The sequence below is a fragment of the Phyllopteryx taeniolatus genome, chromosome 7, assembly GCF_024500385.1.
Source record: "Phyllopteryx taeniolatus isolate TA_2022b chromosome 7, UOR_Ptae_1.2, whole genome shotgun sequence".
Classification (NCBI taxonomy): Eukaryota; Metazoa; Chordata; class Actinopteri; order Syngnathiformes; family Syngnathidae; genus Phyllopteryx; species Phyllopteryx taeniolatus.
In genome coordinates this window covers 27,309,714-27,328,532 of record NC_084508.1, presented here as the reverse complement: position 1 = coordinate 27,328,532, position 18,819 = coordinate 27,309,714, and the positions used below count along the sequence as shown (strand labels likewise).

The window sequence follows — 18,819 nt, the reverse complement described above, 5'->3', positions numbered from 1 at the left end:
AGCCACAGCCGCCCAAAAGGTGAGGGTAGGAAGGTAGATCAACTGGTGAAGCGAGAGCTTTGACTTTCAGCTCTGGTCCTTCTTTATCAGATCATAGTGATAAAGAATTTGCATCATTGCAGAAACTGCACCAATCCACCTGTCGATCTCCCACACCATTCTTCCCTCACTCGTGAACAACATACTAACGTCCACAGCGCGAACTCCAGCCTTTTCTCACTGCGGACCATGGCCTAATATTTGGAGGTGCTTCTTTTCATCCCAACCACTTCACACTCGACTGCGGACAGCTCCAGTGAGAGTTGAAGGTCAAGACCTGATGAAGCCACCAAAACCACATCATATGCAAAAAACAGGGCATGGTAACAGCAGAGAGTCCAACCCTCATGGGAAACAAATCCGACTTACTTGACAATGTGGATCAAACTCTGATATCGGTAGTACAGGGACCGAACAGCCTATATTAAGAGGGCCGGTACTCCATACCGTCCACAGGACTCCCAAGGGACAGGGTCGAACATCTCCAAGTCCACAAAGCACATATAGGCTGGTTGGGTGAAATTCCATGCACCCTCCAGAACCCCGCTGAGGGTGTAAAGCTGTTCCACGGGCACGATGAAAACTACGTTGTTCCTCCTGAATCTGAGATTTGACTTCCTGGATCCTCATCTCTTGCACCCCCCAAACCTTACCATGAAGACTGAGGAGTGTGATCCCCCTGTAGTTTGAACAAATGCTCTGGTACCCCTTGTTAAAAAGGGGCAAGACCACCCCGGTCTACCAATCCAGAGGTACAGTCACCGATGTCAAAGCAATGTTGCAGAGTTCCCAGCAGAAGCGCTGTCCAGCACCCCCTCCAAGGATTCAAAAAGGGTGGGTACTCTGAGCTGCTGTTTGGTGAATGGCACAAACAACAGTCAGGACTTGTCCTCCCACCCGAAGGTGGAAGGAGGCTACCCTCTCGTCCACCGGAGTTAACCCCAACAGACAAGGCACAGAGCTAGGGAACAATAATATGCCCACACCCGCTCAGTGCCTCTCACCGTGGGCAACTCCAGAGTGGAATTGAGACCAACCCCGCTCAAGAGGACTGGTACCAGTGGCCACGCTGTGTGAGCACGACTATATCGAGTCGGAACTTCTCAATGTCGCACACCAGCTCAGGCTCCTTGCTTGTCAGAGAGGTGACATTCCACGTCCCTATAGCCAGTTTCACCAGCAGTGGAACAGACCACAAATGTCCCAGCATTCTCTCAGCACCCGACCCCATTGGCCCCTCCTACAGGCGGTGAAACAATGGGAAAGGGGACCCATGTTTCCTCTTTGGGCTCCATGGGTGCAGGCTCAGCTACCAGGAACTCACCACCCAGTCCCACCTCCAGGCCTAGCTCCAGAGGGGGACCTCGGTGACCCACATCTAGGCGAGGGAAAACAAGGTCCAAATAAGGAGAGGTTTATCTAATACAATGTGATGTCATGTATTCCAATTGCTGACTAATTACAAGCGACGATCCCCCCAAGCTGAGAACAATAGCACACTAGCCAACGACTTGAATACCTTCTACTGCAGATTTGAAAAGGACAGTTTCACACCACACACCCACCCGGCCGCACCCGCGACCACAATCACACCTCTGCCCTCTGCGTTAACCGTCCATGAACAGGATGTGAGACGCATCTTCAAACAACAAAAGATTAACAAAGCGGCAGGCCCGGACCACGTGTCCCCATCCTGCCTCAAAGTCTGCGCGGACCAGCTCGCTCCAGTCTTCACTCAGATCTTCAATAGATCTCTGGAAATGTGCGAAGTTCCATCCTGTTTCAAACGCTCCACCATCATTCCAGTCCCCAAGAAACCTGCAATCTCGGGTCTGAATGACAACAGGCCTGTCGCTTTGACATCTGTGGTCATGAAGTCCTTTGAACGTCTCGTGCTGGACCACCTCAAGAGTGCCACAGGTCCCCTGCTGGACCCCCTGCAGTTTGCCTACCAAGCGAACAGGTCTGCGGATGATGCCGTCAACATGGGACTGCACTTCATCCTACAACACCTCGACAGTGCAGGGACCTACGTGAGGATCCTGTTCGTGGACTTCAGCTCAGCGTTCAACACCATCATCCCTGAACTTCTTTTATCCAAGCTTCTCCAGCTCAGCGTCTGACCTGCCATCTGCCAGTGGATTTACAGTTTTCTGACCGGCAGGACACAGCAGGTCAGGCTGGGGGAGGCCACCTCATCCACACGCCCCAAGGTTGTGTACTCTCTCCGCTGCTCTTCTCTCTCTACACGAACGACTGCACCTCAGCGAACCCGACTGTCAAACTCCTGAAGTTTGCAGATGACACCACTGTCATCGGCCTCATCAAGGACGGTGACGAGTCTGCATATCGACAGGAAGCGGAGCGGCTGGAGCTGTGGTGCAGCCGACACAACCTGGAGCTGAACACGCTCAAGACTGTAGAGATGATCGTGGACTTCAGGAGGCATCCTTCGCCACAGCTGCCCCTCACGTTGTCCAGCTGCCTTGTGTCAACCATCGAGACCTTCAAGTTCCTGGGAATTACAATCTCTCAGGACCTGAAGTGGGCGACCAACATCAACTCCGTCCTCAAAAAGGCCCAGCAGAGGATGTACTTCCTGCGGCTTCTGAGAAAGCACGGCCTGCCACCGGAGCTGCTGAGACAGTTCTACACAGCGGTCATCGAATCAGTCCTGTGTTCTTCCATCACAGTCTGGTTTGGTGCTGCTACAAAAAAGGACAAACTCCGACTGCAACGGACAATCAAAACTGCTGAAAGGATTGTCGGTACCCCCCTACCCACCCTTGAGGACTTGCACGCTGCCAGAACTAAGACAAGGGCGTGCAAAATCCTCTCGGACCCTCCGCACCCCGGTCACCAGCTCTTCCAGCTCCTTCCCTCAGGTAGGCGCTACCGATCAATGCAAACTAGAACTAGTAGACATTCCAACAGCTTCTTCCCTCTTGCAATCAACTTCTTAAACAGCTAACCTATAATTCCATTACAACAAGCTGGCAATTTTTTGACTTGAGTTCGTTGTCACATTTCTGTGGGGCCAATTATGTATTACTCGTGCACTCACTGTAGTTGTCTCGCCATACTGCACTATTTGCATACACTGGCCACTCATGCCAGAGTAGCATCTGCTCCATTTGCGCAATGATTGAGGAGTATCTGTAACATTTGCACAACCATTGTCCCAGATTATCGCACTACTCGTCATTTTAAACCGCATACACTCCTTGAAGTCTCAGCGCCCTTTGCACAATGGTCATTGCACCGGACTATTGCGATATTAGTCATTCGAACTGCTCTAAGTGCTAAAGGACTCTGCATCTTTTTGCACAATTGTTTTTTGTCAATGTCTTTACGTCTCCAAAGTGTTCTGTAAATTGACTGTCTGTTGTACTAGAGCGGCTCCAACTACCGGAGACAAATTCCTTGTGTGTTTTGGACATACTTGGCAAATAAAGATGATTCTGATCAATTATGAATTTGATCTGTTTTTGGTTATGAGTAAGATAGCATTGTTGTCTGTAAGTAATTACAACACCAGCTCCAATTAACTGATCACTTATAAAGTTATCAAGTCTAATTTGAACATCCCTACCTTTATGGCAGAAGGTTCCAGTGTAGGCTGACTGACTACAATCACAGTAGAAACCATTGTGTCTTTCCACACAAAGACCCTGGTTTTGGCATAGAAACCTATAGCTGTTGCAGTGGCCTGGGCATCCAGGTTGAACCCCAGGCGTGATCCTTGCCCTCTCGTCCAGATCAAGAGTGATTCCGTTTAACTGCAGAGAGCGGATACAACCCAGAAAGCCCTTTTGTCTGGAAGCTGTACCTCCTGAAAACGGAAATAAAAGAAAATAGGAAACTCAAGTCACTCTTCCTTGAATTATTTTTCTGTTGATGCAAGATTTATCAGAAGTACAGTCTTGTCTGTGTTACAAAGCCAAGAAATAGGTTGATAGATGTGCCAACTGGCAGCATTGCAGATAATTTACTCTTTTCACTAAATGAGCCTTTTCACTCAACAATTAAGATTCTACAACTTCACATTTTAAGATCTGTAATTCCCCACCATTATGGCAACGCAACAACTGAGAATAAATCCTAATCACTACTATGGAGTAAAAAAGGTTCTTGTCTTGTGCCACATTCAGTGCCGTAAAAGTGTGACATCACTGAAATAGATGATTGATACATTAACAAACCTTTCACAAAGTGAGCAGATGCCTTTCAGAATAAATACACAATGCAAATAAAGCAAAAACACAGGTGTATCAAAAAAACAACAACAATATCACTCAGTAGAGTGGAACCCTCAACAAAGTTGAATTCATGCCAAATTTTTCTCTTTCATTGGCACACACCTCTGGCACAACACAAGCTCATAATAACCTACTGCTAGGTTGGTGAACATATCTTTACACATTAGTTTAAAAAACACTATGCATCTTTTTAAAATCGTTGCCGGGTGTCTAAATAAAAGGTGTCTGATATTCTTCTGTCAAAATACGGATAACAAATTATATCCACTTGTCACACACTGGGGCGGCACGGTGGTCGACTGGTTAGCACATCTGCCTCACAGTTCTGAGGACCTGGGTTCAAAATCCAGCCTTGCCTGTGTCGAGTTTGCATGTTCTCCCCGTGCTTGCGTGGGTTTTCTCCAGGTACTCCGGTTTCCTCCCAAATCCCCAAAACATGCATGGTAGGTTAAATAAAGACTTTAAATTGACTGTATGTATGAATGTGATTGTGAATGGCTGTTTGTTTGTGTGTCCCCTCCAATTGGCTGGCGACCAGTACAAGGTCTTGTCCAGAGTCAGCTGAGATAGGCTCCAGCACACCCGTGACCCTAGTGAGGATAAGTGGTATGGAAAATGGATGGATGGATGTCACACATTGCTTGAAATAATTTTTTTTCGTGTGTTACCATGACAACCGCGGGTGGAGCTACAGCATTTCGATTAGGCAAGGTTTATTCACCCCTCTGTGTCCAGACTACAAAGCCATCATAACCATATAGCCATAATCCCCTTATAAAGCGACGAGGCAGCACTTCATGACCATGATACCGAATTACATTTTTCATTTTATGTTTGGATCTGTGCATGTTGAAGCGGACACAATGACAAAGACAAATACCACTTCACCCCCACGTCTAAAACTTAGCTGAAAATTCTCGTAATGTAGCAAAGTACAAATACTTTGTCACCGTTCTTAGATTGAATTTTCATGTGTCTGTACTTTACTTCGCTACTTATATTTCTGGCAACTTTCATTTTGAATCCATTATGTCTCACAATATATACTTTTACTCTAATGTATTTCCCCTAACCATCTTCATTACTACAAAATAAAATCAGAAGAAACTGTTCATTGATATAACGCCTGAACTGTGAAGCACAAAGTGGAAGGATAGTCCTGCCCGATGTGGTAGTGATACCGGTAGGGGGAGGTAATAAAAATGAGATGAAGGTAATCAAGAAGTGTTTATATGGGCGCACTGGTAGTGTTTGTGTGTGTCTTTTGGTCCTTCCCACTTGAGGCCAACAGACGCAAGGGTCGCATGATGGCCAGACTAACTTCGCTCATTAGCCAACATTCAGATCTTTAACTACACCACTGAAGTAAACTAAAGAAATAAACATTTAATTTAAATAAAAAGCAATCACAATTGTACCCAGTCATTTTTAAAATACCTTTAATTCCAATACTTAAGGACATTTAATATAATTTTGATACTTAACTACAGCAATTGTCAAATACTTTAAGACTTTTGCTATAGTAACTTTCTACAAGCTGACTTTAACTTCTACCAAACTTATTAGGGCTTGGCGCAGGTAACAATACAAATACACACTTGCTCCTTACCTATAAACAGTTGACTGTTTAGCTGCAGATGAATTTGGCCATCAGAAGGAGCCTCATGCGTGGCTGCAGGGAGGTCATCAACATGAAGCATTGCCTCCTTTACATTTCGCTCGGCTCGGACGCTGTGCCAGCGGTTGTCATTCATGGGGACATTTGTTTCCACTCTGACCTCCATTGGCCCGTTCCCCACATCAAAAGAGAAGATCACCTCAAAGGGGGCTGCAGTTATGGAATGAGTAGAGGAAGCATGATAAAGATGACGATAAGACCAACACACATGAATTCTATTAAATTGTTGTCTGAATTCCAATGAACAGATCAACAGATCAACCCCTATTAGTCTGTTCTATCGAGGTTCCACTGTACATGCATATGAACAAAATTGAATCCAATACCAAGCATTACAATTAAGAAGACCCGTTTGGGCCTAGGTGGACTGGTTCATTCTTAATAGCAACTATAGTGGGTTTTTATTCACAACAATCAGTTGGTCCTATATTGAATGTCCCAAAAAGAGGGAAAAATATCAACTGGATGGGGAAAAAAAAGTTGGACTGGTGGCTGGTTTGAAGTGATAGCAATGCAAATGTAAATCATAAAATCACAGCCACAGCATGATATATAGAGGAGGAAAGCATTATTATGTAAAAATAGCACACAGAATATACTATTGTTACATTCAAATGTCTCAGCCCAAAAAAATAACAAATATGAATGCAGGGATCCATCCTGACTGCATGATGGAGTCGATGTATTTCACGAATGTTGGTGCGTTCACTGTATGGAAATAGTCAGTTGATTCACTGTACTTAACTAATTCACTGCCATTGACGGCTGTTGAATTCAAATACCCATGTTAACATGGAGGACTGGAAGTGAATGAGTGTTCTTTGAAATCTCAATTTAGAAATTGAAATTGAAATAGTGCTCTGAGAGAACATGACGACAAAATTGGAATTAGTGATTTTTTTTTTGTCCCTACAAGAAACTGTCATGGTAACTTATTTCCCTCATGTGCCAATCTGAAAAGCAGAACTTCCCATGTTTAGTGGGTGCGAAATAGCTTCTTCTCCTGTCCATCTGTGGACACAACTGTACAGCAGGTGGACCAGCTGGGCCAGCTATAAGAGGATTCAAGGAGGCTGTAATTTCAGGCGCTAAGCTGTGCCAGTGCAGTGAAAAAACTAAGTCTCCATCTTATCATACTTTTGGGACATCAGTCATGTCAATTACCTTCTTCAGTGCAGCTGTACACACTTGCCTGGGAGGTACAGTTTATACTACACCCATCATGATGACAATTTGCTCAGGCTTGACTCAGTTTCACAATAAGGAAAATTCACACTTGTATACGCCAAAGAATAAAAACAAAACATTTATTTAATTTATTTAGCATCACACACTCTTCTGTTGACTTTTTAGATGTTTAGAATATTAACACAACAATTTTTAGAATTCACAAAGGTTTCCATAAAAAGTCATATATTATTTGTATTTTAACTGACAGTCTACTAACAAAGGTCTGGTCTCAGCTATAATCACATTTCTACTGTTATTATCGCTTCTTCAAGTTAACAACTGAAACAGTTATTCTTGACTTGAGACTGTCACTGTAAATATTCTGACATGACAGTATAACCGCACAGACATATTAAGAGCGGAATGGCTCATCATGAGAGTGACTGTCTAAAAATTGAATATGTGTTGATTTGATCTCAAGTTCCTCCAGTATGAAAGCATCCTTGAGTCTGATCCAGACAATCCAGTTTTCATTCTGGTGCTGCTTTTAACTGTACTGTATGTGTTTAACTGGGGCCTATTTTTCTTCCAGGGAAGCATTAACCCTTATTACTGCGTGAGCCTGTGTTTATATGGTGTCTTTTAAATGTGTATTTCAACCCAGAAATGCATGAATGATTTGCAGTGTAAATGAGACCAACGCAACATATACACTTCAATATCAGCTCAACACGGTGACCTATGATAAAGCCATGTAACTCAAAGGTGTCTTTTCCATTAATCATCAAACTACCAGACTGCATGTATCCACATTTAGAGATGAAGTCAGCAGAGTGCTGATTCATGTTTGAGAACTATCCTCTTATGGAGCATGTAGAAAATGTAAAGAAACTACTGTATAGTGTTGTGGATTTGTGTGACGCCGTGCGTCGCGTCAATACAGAGGGCATCTGACGCTCACCATCCCGTCATCGGATAGAAACATTTTCTATTCTGGAGGGTTGACGCGGTGACATAAAAAAGCTCTTCCAATGAGAGTGAGGCTTTCGGAGTGATTTCTGAGTGCTATTTTGGCAGACTTGTCCTGTAAACGCCAAGGGGGGTAAATGGAGAAAGGCATAATAACTGTGGTGTCTCTCTATCCCAAACTTTGGGCCAATAGAAAAATAATATATCGAGATATCTCTGTGGGAGGCTTTCAAACTCATTTTCAAAGCTCCCTGCTCAGCCATAAATACACCTCGAAGCGCTCTTCCTGGAACTAGAAAGCTCAAGGACGACTTTAACTCGGAGATGCTGCCGTGAAATTAGTCCAGGATATTCCCATTTCCTTTTTTTTTTTTTTTTTTTTTTTTTTACTGCTGTGTCACCTCCTCCTCCTTAAAATAAGCAAAATAAGGGATTTCTTTCGACAAATACATATTGCCGAGCTGTGGTCCATTCAGTGGGGAAAGCCTCCTGACTTGGAATACATGTACCGATACGAATTCAGGATTTAAAATAAATATAACTGTAATCTGGTACAGTAAAAAAAAAGGACATGTAATCAGATTACAGGTACATTTATTCAAAATTTTTATTATTTCACAGGATTACATTTGTAATGTAGGAAGAAAGAGAGGCCGATTTTTTATTTGAGCACTTGTCCGCTTTCCCACTACCGGGTCGAGCAACCTTGTCAAGAATTTAGCCGAGCAACAAGTGGCTAAATGGTTACAACAAAGCTAAATGGACCACAGCCATCACAGCCACTGTTTAAAAGTGAAGGAATTGAGTGTGACTCTGGATCGTATTCACTGGACGATTTATTCATTATGGACAACATTTACAAAGAAACCTGTGCTGTCAAAGCCATTCGGAGGAGCCTGCAGCTAATTGTCAGTAAACATTTCACTATGACAATCTCGTCACAAATTAACCACTGCGTTACTATTTAAACACTATTACCAATACCAGCTGCTAAACCTGTCTGTGTTTGTGTGTGTGCGCACATGCTCGTTGAAAAGGTTTAAAAGCTTTGTTATGAAGCTAGTAAATGTAATTTCCCTCACAGGATTAATATCTATCTATCTATCTATCTATCTATCTATCTATCTATCTATCTATCTATCTATCTATCTATCTCTCTCTCTCTCTCTCTCTCTCTCTCTCTCTCTCTCTCTCTCTCTCTCTCTCTCTCTCTGTCTCTCTCTCTCTCTCTCTCTCTCTCTCTCTCTCTATATATATATATATATATTTCGTTCAATGAGAGAGTATGTGTGCAATACAACTAGTTTACCTGGGAAGACAACAGCCTGTGGCACAGCCTTGCCAAAGTCAAAACAGCCGCATACAGGCAAATATGGATAAATGGCTGAAACACCCATTTCCTCTGGATTCAGGAGAGGGTTCATATAACACTCTGTAAATGTTATATATAACAAAGCTAGGTTTATCGTTTTGATTTATTTTTTATATTTTTTTCTTCTTATTATTATTATTTTTTAGGATTACTTAGTTTCAAGTTTAATTTGAGGTAAAAAGAACACAATGCCTGACAATTACATGGTCAAATTAAGGAGATGAAATAAAATGATTTTCATTCAATAATCAATTGCATTAAGTTCTACTTTTGGAGTATCGTCCACATGCGTGAGGGGGTACTTATGGCATGACAAAACTTTTCAGGGGGTACACAAAGCAAAGTAAATTTATTTATATAGCACATTTCATACACAAGGTAACTCAATGACCTTTATGTGATTAAAAATCATTTTAAAACAAAGGACGAAAACCCAGCTTATAAACATTTAAAACAAAGTACAAAAGTACAATTAAAACAGCATACAGTGCAATAAATATTTAAAAGTGGAAATGCTCTAAAATGTTTGAGTTTTTTAAAACTTAAAACATTCACACTTGGGGCTGACGTCAATTCTGTTGGCAACTTATTCCATTTGTGTGCAGCATGATAGCTAAATGCTGCTTAACCATGTTAGCTTTGGATTCTATGCTCCACTATTTGACCTGAGTCTGTCGATCTCAGAGCCCTACTGGGTTTATATTTTTCCAATAGCATTTCTTTCATGTATTCAGGACCTCAACCTTTTAGTGATTTATAGACCAGTAGCAGAACTTTAAAATCTATTCTGAAACTGACTGTGAGCCAGTGTAAAGACTTTAGAATTGGAGTAATATGCTCTGACCTCTTTGTTCTGGTCAGAACACGAGCTGCAGCATTCTGAATGAGCTGCAGTTGTTTAATGCTCTTTTGGGGGAGTCCAGTCAGAAGACCATTACAATAGTCAACTCTACTTGAGATAAGCATGGATGAGCTTTTCCTGGTCTGCTTGGCACACGCAAGCCTTCACACTGAATACCTTTCCAACCTGTTCAGCAGTATATTATGATCTACCGTATCAAAAGCCGCACTAAGCTCCAACAAGATCAGAATTGACACCTTTCCCAAGTCAGACAAAACATGTCGGGAACCACTGGCTAAGGTATGCTAAACACAATAATATTAATATAGAGCCATCTAACCACCTGCTGCTTTAACAACAGCAGCCAAATTGGAGACATGCTCTGCGGTGTTTTTGAATGAGAGAAGGAAACTGAGAGAAGGACAGAGGAAAGAGAAGGCTAAAACCTAGAGCCAAGCTTTGTCAGGTAAAATTGAAACCAAAAACATTCAAATGTTATATTGAGGAGAAGGAGCTGAGCTCTCACTTACATCTCAGTTCAATACGGATAAAATCTTTGATGCCCAGATTTTCCAGGAAGACCCCAGAGGACGATGTTGTTTTGAATAAAAAGGAGATGTCTGCATTTAGTTCTCCATGAAAGGTAGGGAAGTGAAGGTAGGATGTCTCTTTATCAAATAGTGCAGAATTCCAAAAACTTTCTGGAACACAAAAAGTGCACCGGTTTGCAAAGTCCCCTTTGAATATGTTAATCACAAGCTCAATTGAATATTTGCATTGATGCTTAAAACTGAGAGTAAATTTAAGACAACCCGGAAAGTGTTGAGGTAATTAGTTGGGAGCCAAAGCATAGCTGCATCGTTGCAGTTTCTACGACAGAAAGAAACCTGACATGTTGTAGTAATTCAAATACAATAGAATTTGAGGATTGGTGAAACCAAAATATATTTTATTACTTGGGTTTATTGTTATAATTGTGAAATCTTTCAATGTTGAAAAATGTTTTTTTTTTAACACAACATATATGAAAAGAACCTACTGTCTCCATGACAACGTAGAGGTCCCACCTTGTAGTAAGCTTCTGAGCCTGGCTCTATGACCCCCAGTACCAGAGATTGGACTGGGAGAGTCTCCTTATGGGTGAGGAGACCTGAGTCATTAGTCCTGGGGGTGGTCAAAAGGAGGACAAGCAAAAGGATAGAAACATAATAAAGAACAAGGTGAAGAACAAAAGAAGAACCACTTGATTTGGATAAATCTCTGGAAAAAAAAAAAAAAAAAAAATATATATATATATATATATATATATATATATGAATATGAGTGCCCTGCGATTGGCTAGCGACCATTTCAGGGTGTACCCCGCGTCTCTGCCAGAGTTAGCTGAGATAGGTGCCAGCATACCCACAACCCTAGTGAAGATAAGCGGTACGGAAAATGGATGGAAGGATGCATTAATCAAACACTGTACATAGGAATATTTTAAATTATAACACCATTGTTCACTGTCAGCATCACAGTTGCACTGGACGTTTGAATTCAAACAGTTGTTGTGCAGTCCACAAGCACACTTTTGGCTGCCTGGCAAAGCTCCACCCCAATGTGTTTGGATCCGTCCAGGAGCTTGACCTCCAAACCACCAGCTTAGTGGCGTACTGTCTGAAACATAGACAACATTTACCACTCTGTGTTTTACACAGACACTCATTAATTGCACTCAAGGCCACAGAATTGGGTAAACCTGCACAATGCAATGATTATTAGCTTTACAAATGTAGATTTTCTTTTTAATGAAGCTCTCTAAGCCGGGTGCATACATACTGATTTTTAACATCTTAAATACCTTTTAAAATGTAATCATAAATAATGCACAGTGTTACTGTACACCATGTACATTTTATTCCTTGTAATATGTATTTTAATGATTTTCTTTTAATTTTTGTTTACATTTTTAATGTTTTAGGCTAAGAAAGCATTTATTTTACCACCAATTATAGCATGCTGTACCTTCAAAATTCCACAATATGGCGAATTACGTGCGATATAAATATGAAAAAAGTGTGCAATGCACTGAAATCGCAATAGCTGAACCGCGATATAGTGAGGGAACACTACTTTGGCTAGATCACCCTTGAAAAAGAGACCTCGGCCTCAATGAGCTTTTATTTACTGGTTAAATAAAGGTTTTGAATGATGGCTTGATTTTAGTGTGTGGTGTACTTGAGATAATCAACACAGCACACCACACACATAACGATACTTGTAAATGTATCTCCAAAAGTAGATGTCTGGTGACTGATGGGCAGAGGTGGGTAGAATAGCCAAACATTGTACTCAAGTAAGAGTACTGTTACTGAATACTATGACTCAAGTACAAGTAAAAAGTAGTCCTCCAAACATTTACTTGAGTAAGAGTTAGAGTAATCAGTGAAAAAAAACTACCAATGAAACTAAGTAAAGAGTAACAGGTGAGGATCTTCTGATTAAAAAAATAAAAATAAATCTGAGCATGGATGACAAATAAAATAAAAATTTATAATATATGCGAGTCCACACACTTTCTTCTTTTCCTTTCGGCTTGTCCCGTTAGGGGTCGCCACAGCGCGTCATCCTTTTCCATGAGAGCCTATCTCCTGCATCCTCCTCTCGAACACCAACTGCCATCATGTCTTCCCTCACGACATCCATCAACCTTCTCTTTGGTCTTCCTCTAGCTCTCTTGCCTGGCAGCTCCATCCTCATCATCCTTCTACCAATATACTCACTCTCTCTCCTCTGGACGTGTCCAAACCATTGAAGTCTGCTCTCTCTAACTTTGTCTCCAAAACATCGAACCTTGGCTGTCCCTCTGATGAGCTCATTTCACACACACCTGCCCTAATTTCAATTTTTAAGTGCCCAGAATTAACAACACATGAACTGCGCCCTAGAGAAACATTATTTGCTTTATTCACTTAAATGACTGAATGAAGAAGCTGGTTGCTGAACAGACCTATTGATAGTGTGTGTATGTGTGTGTGTGAGCGTGTGTGAGGGCGTGCATGAGAAAGAGTGAGCGAGAGAGAGACATTACAGCATGACATGTACCTCAAAAGATGCAAGTTATACAATTAGTTATGACCATAAAATAGGGCAAATGTTGCCATATTCACTGCCAAAACAACAACAGAAACATCTGCTACTTATTGCAAGGTGTTTTCTCAATTTAGAAGTGGGCTGAAATGTGCACGTCTGGGCAGACGCAAGACTACATCTTCATAATCATCATCTGCATTATAAAGCTGTTGTTTTTCAGTCTGTAAAGTAAACACTCGCACGGCTGTTTTTTTTTTTTTTCCCAAAATGAGTCACCCCCGAAGGCTTTGTGTGCGGTCATGTGACTGGCTTTTGCCGTCTGAATGGTCAATTGGAGTCAAATGACACTAATGATCATGTTGGATTGGCGCAATGGCGCCCTATGTGGACGTCGAAGATGAAATCTAAAAACAGGTCGCGCACCCAATAACGGATAATTAAAACTAGCGAGAGGCAGGTTGTTCATTGTAACGGAGTAAAAGTATTGACTCTTCTTAACATAAATACTAAAGTAAAAGTAGAAACTATAGTGCATTCAACCCACTCTGACAAGTACAATTCATCCAAAATGTTACTTGAGTAAATGTAACGGAGTAAATGTAACGTGTTATTACCCACCTCTGTTGACGGGTGAGAGGGAGCATCAAATCAGAGAGCAGCCAGACTGACAGAAAATAGTAGTAGAAGAAATAAAAGAAGCTAGGATAACTTATCTTATCTTATCTGGTAATAACATCGCAGTGGAAAACTCTTCTTGTCATCTTGCTCTTCCATTGTGTCTGGCAACAGCGCAAGCTTCAGGTCGCTTCCTAATTGGCTATCTTTTCATTTAAAGCGAGCCTGTGGCTCGGCTGTCGTCGGTGTTGACAACATACGATTGTCGGCCCCAACTGTTTTCTGGGCAGATTGGGGGGGCGGTGCAAAAATCAGTCTTAATGCATCACACACTATGGGATAATCCCTTAAAATAATCTATTAGAGACATCTGATAATCGGTCCTTTGGTGAATTTGATCAGAAAAAGGGGGAAATGCTCAAATTAGTCCCGATTATCGGCATGTGTGTACCCTGCTTAAATTATGCAGGCTTACCTAATGATGTGTAAATTACAACAATTCATGTTAAGCGGAGCTCAAGCATTAACTTTGAACTTTCACCTGGTTTGTTGAGGAGACGGGAATTCCTGCAATAGTAAGATAGTTCCTGCTCACAATGCTCTGATCGGCTGAGGACCACCGCTAACTGCTCCTCTTCTGAAGCATAATGGAAATGGACTATATGCTGCTTTCTCTCAGGGCTTGAATGCAGTGGGGTCAGTTCTGTATTATTGTGCTTGATCACCATCCATGCCCTGTCTTAAGTGGTCACACAGGAGACGTTATCATTTGCAAATTGTAAGTTAATGTAGCACTTCTGAAGCAGAAAATTAGAGACAACAGATGAAGGAAATATTTAATAGTTAAATAAAATAAATATGAGCAAATTAAATTTCCTTTAATTAGGAAAGAAAAGATTTAGTAAATGTTAGATTGAAATTGTGTGAATAAATAATGCCCTGTGTGTGTGTGTTACCTGTCATGTTACAGTACATGAGCTGAGGTTTGATTGGTCCACTGCCATCCACATCCACATAATAATGTCCTGATGTTTTTCCTTTGTGTTTGTATGCCTCACATGACTGTCCATACCTTGCTGTGCAGAAAAATAGAAACTAGCTCAAAATATCCACAAAGTATCTTATTTAAATACTCAACCTTTTTTAAATTGTCTTTAAATTATCCCCCAAATTAATTTATTTATTTCCATCCATCCATCTGTTTTCTGTACTGCTTATCCTTACAAGGGTCATGGGGGTGCTAGAGCCTAACCCAGCTATCTTTGGGCGAGAGGCCAAAGATAGCTGGGTTAGGTTTATTTTATTTGGCGAGAGGCCAAAGATAGCTGGGTTAGGTTTATTTATTTTACTTCAGATGCGGCACAGTGGACGACTGGTTAGAGCGTCAGCCTCACAGTTCTGAGGACCGGGGTTCAATCCCTGGCCCCGCCTGTGTGGAGTTTGCATGTTCTCCCCGTGCCTGCATGTGTTTTCTCTGGGCACTCCGGTTTCCTCCCATATCCCAAAACATGAATTAATTGGAGACTCTAAATTGCCCGTAGGTGTGAGTGTGAATGTGTGAATTTGTTTGTATGTGCCCTGCGATTGGCTGGCAACAAGTTAAGGGTGTACCCCGCCTCCTGCCCGATGATAGCTGGGATAGGCTCTAGCACGCCCGCGACCCTAGTGAGGAGAAGCGGCTCAGAAAATGGATGGATGGATTTTACTTCAGACAACATTGTACCGTTATGGAAATTCCTGTCCCTGCCTGATGCTGAAAAATTAAAACATTCGGTTGTCACCTCCAAGCGGGATTATTATAAAAGTAATTTCACCGACTGCTCGAGTATTGATTAGAACTTGGAGAAGTGATCACATTTCTACTGTGCCATCTTTATACATCAAAGTCCATTTCTACATACAGTATTTAATAATGCAAAATAAAAATCGAAGAAGCTTCCTTATTATTTCCTCTTCATATGTTCAAGTACAACAAATAATAAACTCACATCATGTGGGGCACTGACGTTCATTTGGTTAATACTGTGTGAATAACGCAAAACGTTTTTCAAGTAATACTGAACTATGAGAGTCGTCTGCTATAATAATAATAATAATATAATAATAATAACACTAGCTGTTGTGTGTGTTTAATGCAGCGCAATACCTTCCTTGCTTACACTGCGGTGCTTGTATTATTTTTGGATGAAGACCTTTTAGATTATGTCCTCAAAACATGTTGAGATGTCAAATATGTATTTACATCTAATATACATATTGCCCTGCCCAATGCTAATGTTGCTGCATGCCAACTGAATCTTAATTGGTCTTAACAGAAAGTTTCACAGCCCCTGAGTTAGCAGAAAGAAAAATAATGCAGCTTTTCTTAAATTATCTAATTTAAATGATCCGTCAGTGTCTCTAGGGGGTGTAATGAATGCGCAATAAATATGTATACAGTGCATAGAGAGATATACACTGTATATACACACACTATATATGTGTACTATACAGTATACAGTGTTTACTTACCCTCCCTGAACTCATTCATTCATTCATTCATCTTCCGCACCGCTTATCCTCACTAGGGTCACGGGCGTGCTGGAGCCTATCCCAGCTGTCCGGGAGGCGGGGTACACCCTGAGATGGTCACCAGCCAATCGCAGAGCATATATAAACAAACAACCATTCACACTCACATTTACACCTACAGGCAATTTAGAGTGTTGTTCCATGATTCCATGATTTTGGCATGTGGGATGATACCGGAGTAACCGGAGAAAACCCACGCAGGGACGGGAAGAAAATGCGAACTCCACACAAGCGAGGCCGGATTTGAACCCGGGTACTCGCAACTGTGCTAACCAGTTGCCCACCGTGCCGCTTGCCCTCCCTGAACTATTTTATTTATTTTCAATGTACTTGTAGGTGACAGGTGGTAGGTCAAAAGGTTTGAAATGGTTTATCTTGGTCTTGTTTTTATATACATGTATGTCATAAAAACCTGGAATTTGCAACCTCCACTCAACTAGGAGATGTATGTTACTTACAGCTGTGGCAGGTGGCACCTCTGTAGCCACTGTCGGAGCAGTTACAGTGGAAGGTGCGCCATGACTGAGTACATGTTCCTCCATGTTCACAGTGACTAGGGGAGCACCTGAGAGGCAGACAAGCGAATAAAGTAAGAGGGTTCGAAATTTGTTAGATAATCGCTCAACGTTTCTCAAGAACTTTAGAAAGCAAGCTACATGAGTTTCTACAGTACTATAAAGAAAGAACCTGAACAAAAGCACCTTCAAAACCTAAGCATTTTCTAAAAGTTGTACAGAAAGTTGTAACTGTTATAACTGTTGTAACTGTTGTAACTATTGTAACTGTCACTGCATCACTAAGATGCTAAACTCTTAAACTCCTGATGATAATCAAGAGATTTGAATTTTCATTTTTTTTAAGAGCATCAGGCAAAACAAAGCAAAGCAAAGAAAATTTAGTTAGATAGCACATTTCATACATCAGGTAACTCAATGAGCATTTACAAACAAAGGGAGAAAAAGCAGCTGCTAAACACTGAAAACAAAGAAACGTACAATTAAAACAGCGTACAGTGCAAGAAATATTTAAAAGTGGAAATGCTCTCAAATGGTTTAGAAAAAAGAAGAGTTTTTAACCTGGACAGAAAAACATTCACACTTATGGCTAACAGCAGTTCTGTTGGCAACTTATTCCATTTGTGTGCAGCATAATAGCTAAATGCTGCTTCACCATGTTTGCTTTGGACTCTGTGCGCCACTATTTGACCTGAGTCTGTCGATCTCAGAGCCCTACTGCGTTGACATTCAATTCGCATTTCTTTCATGTATTCAGGACCTAAACCTAAACCAGAACTTTAAAATCTATTCTAAAGCTGACTGGAAGCCAGTGTAAAGACTGGGTGTACCCCATCTCTCGTCAGAAGATAGCTGGGATAGGCTCTAACATGGCCATGGCTCTAGTGAGGATAAGCGGTACAGAAAATGGATGGATGGACATCGGTTACATATGATCAAAATGTGTTAAAATGACACAATTTATCTCTCTTCTCCTAAAAAAAGTACGTCACTTTAACACATTTTAATAATGAGCAACCAATGTACATGTTCAAATTAAGTAATTTCAAAGGACTTTTTTTTCAGTGCATGTGCTGGAGTCACAAGAAGAGATTGTGAGGGCAAAAGGCGGCATAAATGATCACCTTGATCAATTAATAGGTGTCCTCACAAATATCAGTGGTTCATGAAATACACTGGTTAACAAGGGTATTCCGAGTCCTTGTCTGTTTCACATTCTTGAAATCAAATATTGCTGGGCATTAATTGTTCATCAGTGCTAATTGTTCATGTGTCTCTGATATGCAGATTTATGATAACAGTTTCCCAGCATCACCAACTCTGTCGCAACAGCACCAACAGCTGTACAAACGTGCGTACGCCAGCCATGAAGTTGGCGTGAGGCACCGCACATTTCCACAGTCATTTCACTCTTGATACATCTGAACTTTGCCGTAAAAAGAACGTACGCCACATTTTTGTGCATACGCACCTTTTGTACATGAGCCCCCTGGTCTGCTTGGCACAAGCAAGCCATCACTCTGGATATGTTCTTCAGATGGTAGAAGGCAGTTTTAGTAATTGATTTGATATGACTGTTGAAAGTCTGGTCGGAATCTATCAGAACACCAAGGTTTCAGACTTGGTCAGGTTTTTAAAGAGAGTGACTCCAGGTATTTACTAAGGCATTCCTCTTTTCTTTATTGCCAAAAACAATTATCTTAGTTTTGTTGTGG

At 41.4% G+C, this 18,819-nt stretch overlaps 1 protein-coding gene across 1 annotated transcript in view; it reads right to left on the bottom strand.

The window, feature by feature from the left end:
• Positions 1 to 18,819, bottom strand: part of LOC133481217 (contactin-associated protein-like 4) — a 91,141-nt gene that overhangs the window by 12,495 nt on the left and 59,827 nt on the right. Inside the window, exons 11-18 of the mRNA XM_061780326.1 lie at positions 17,048 to 17,154; positions 14,975 to 15,094; positions 14,560 to 14,757; positions 11,825 to 11,987; positions 11,368 to 11,492; positions 10,859 to 11,029; positions 5,908 to 6,126; positions 3,632 to 3,871 (exon numbers count right to left, since the gene is read on the bottom strand). Coding sequence (XP_061636310.1) covers positions 3,632 to 3,871; positions 5,908 to 6,126; positions 10,859 to 11,029; positions 11,368 to 11,492; positions 11,825 to 11,987; positions 14,560 to 14,757; positions 14,975 to 15,094; positions 17,048 to 17,154 — 1,343 coding nt within the window. The remainder of the gene's footprint in view (positions 1 to 3,631; positions 3,872 to 5,907; positions 6,127 to 10,858; positions 11,030 to 11,367; positions 11,493 to 11,824; positions 11,988 to 14,559; positions 14,758 to 14,974; positions 15,095 to 17,047; positions 17,155 to 18,819) is intronic.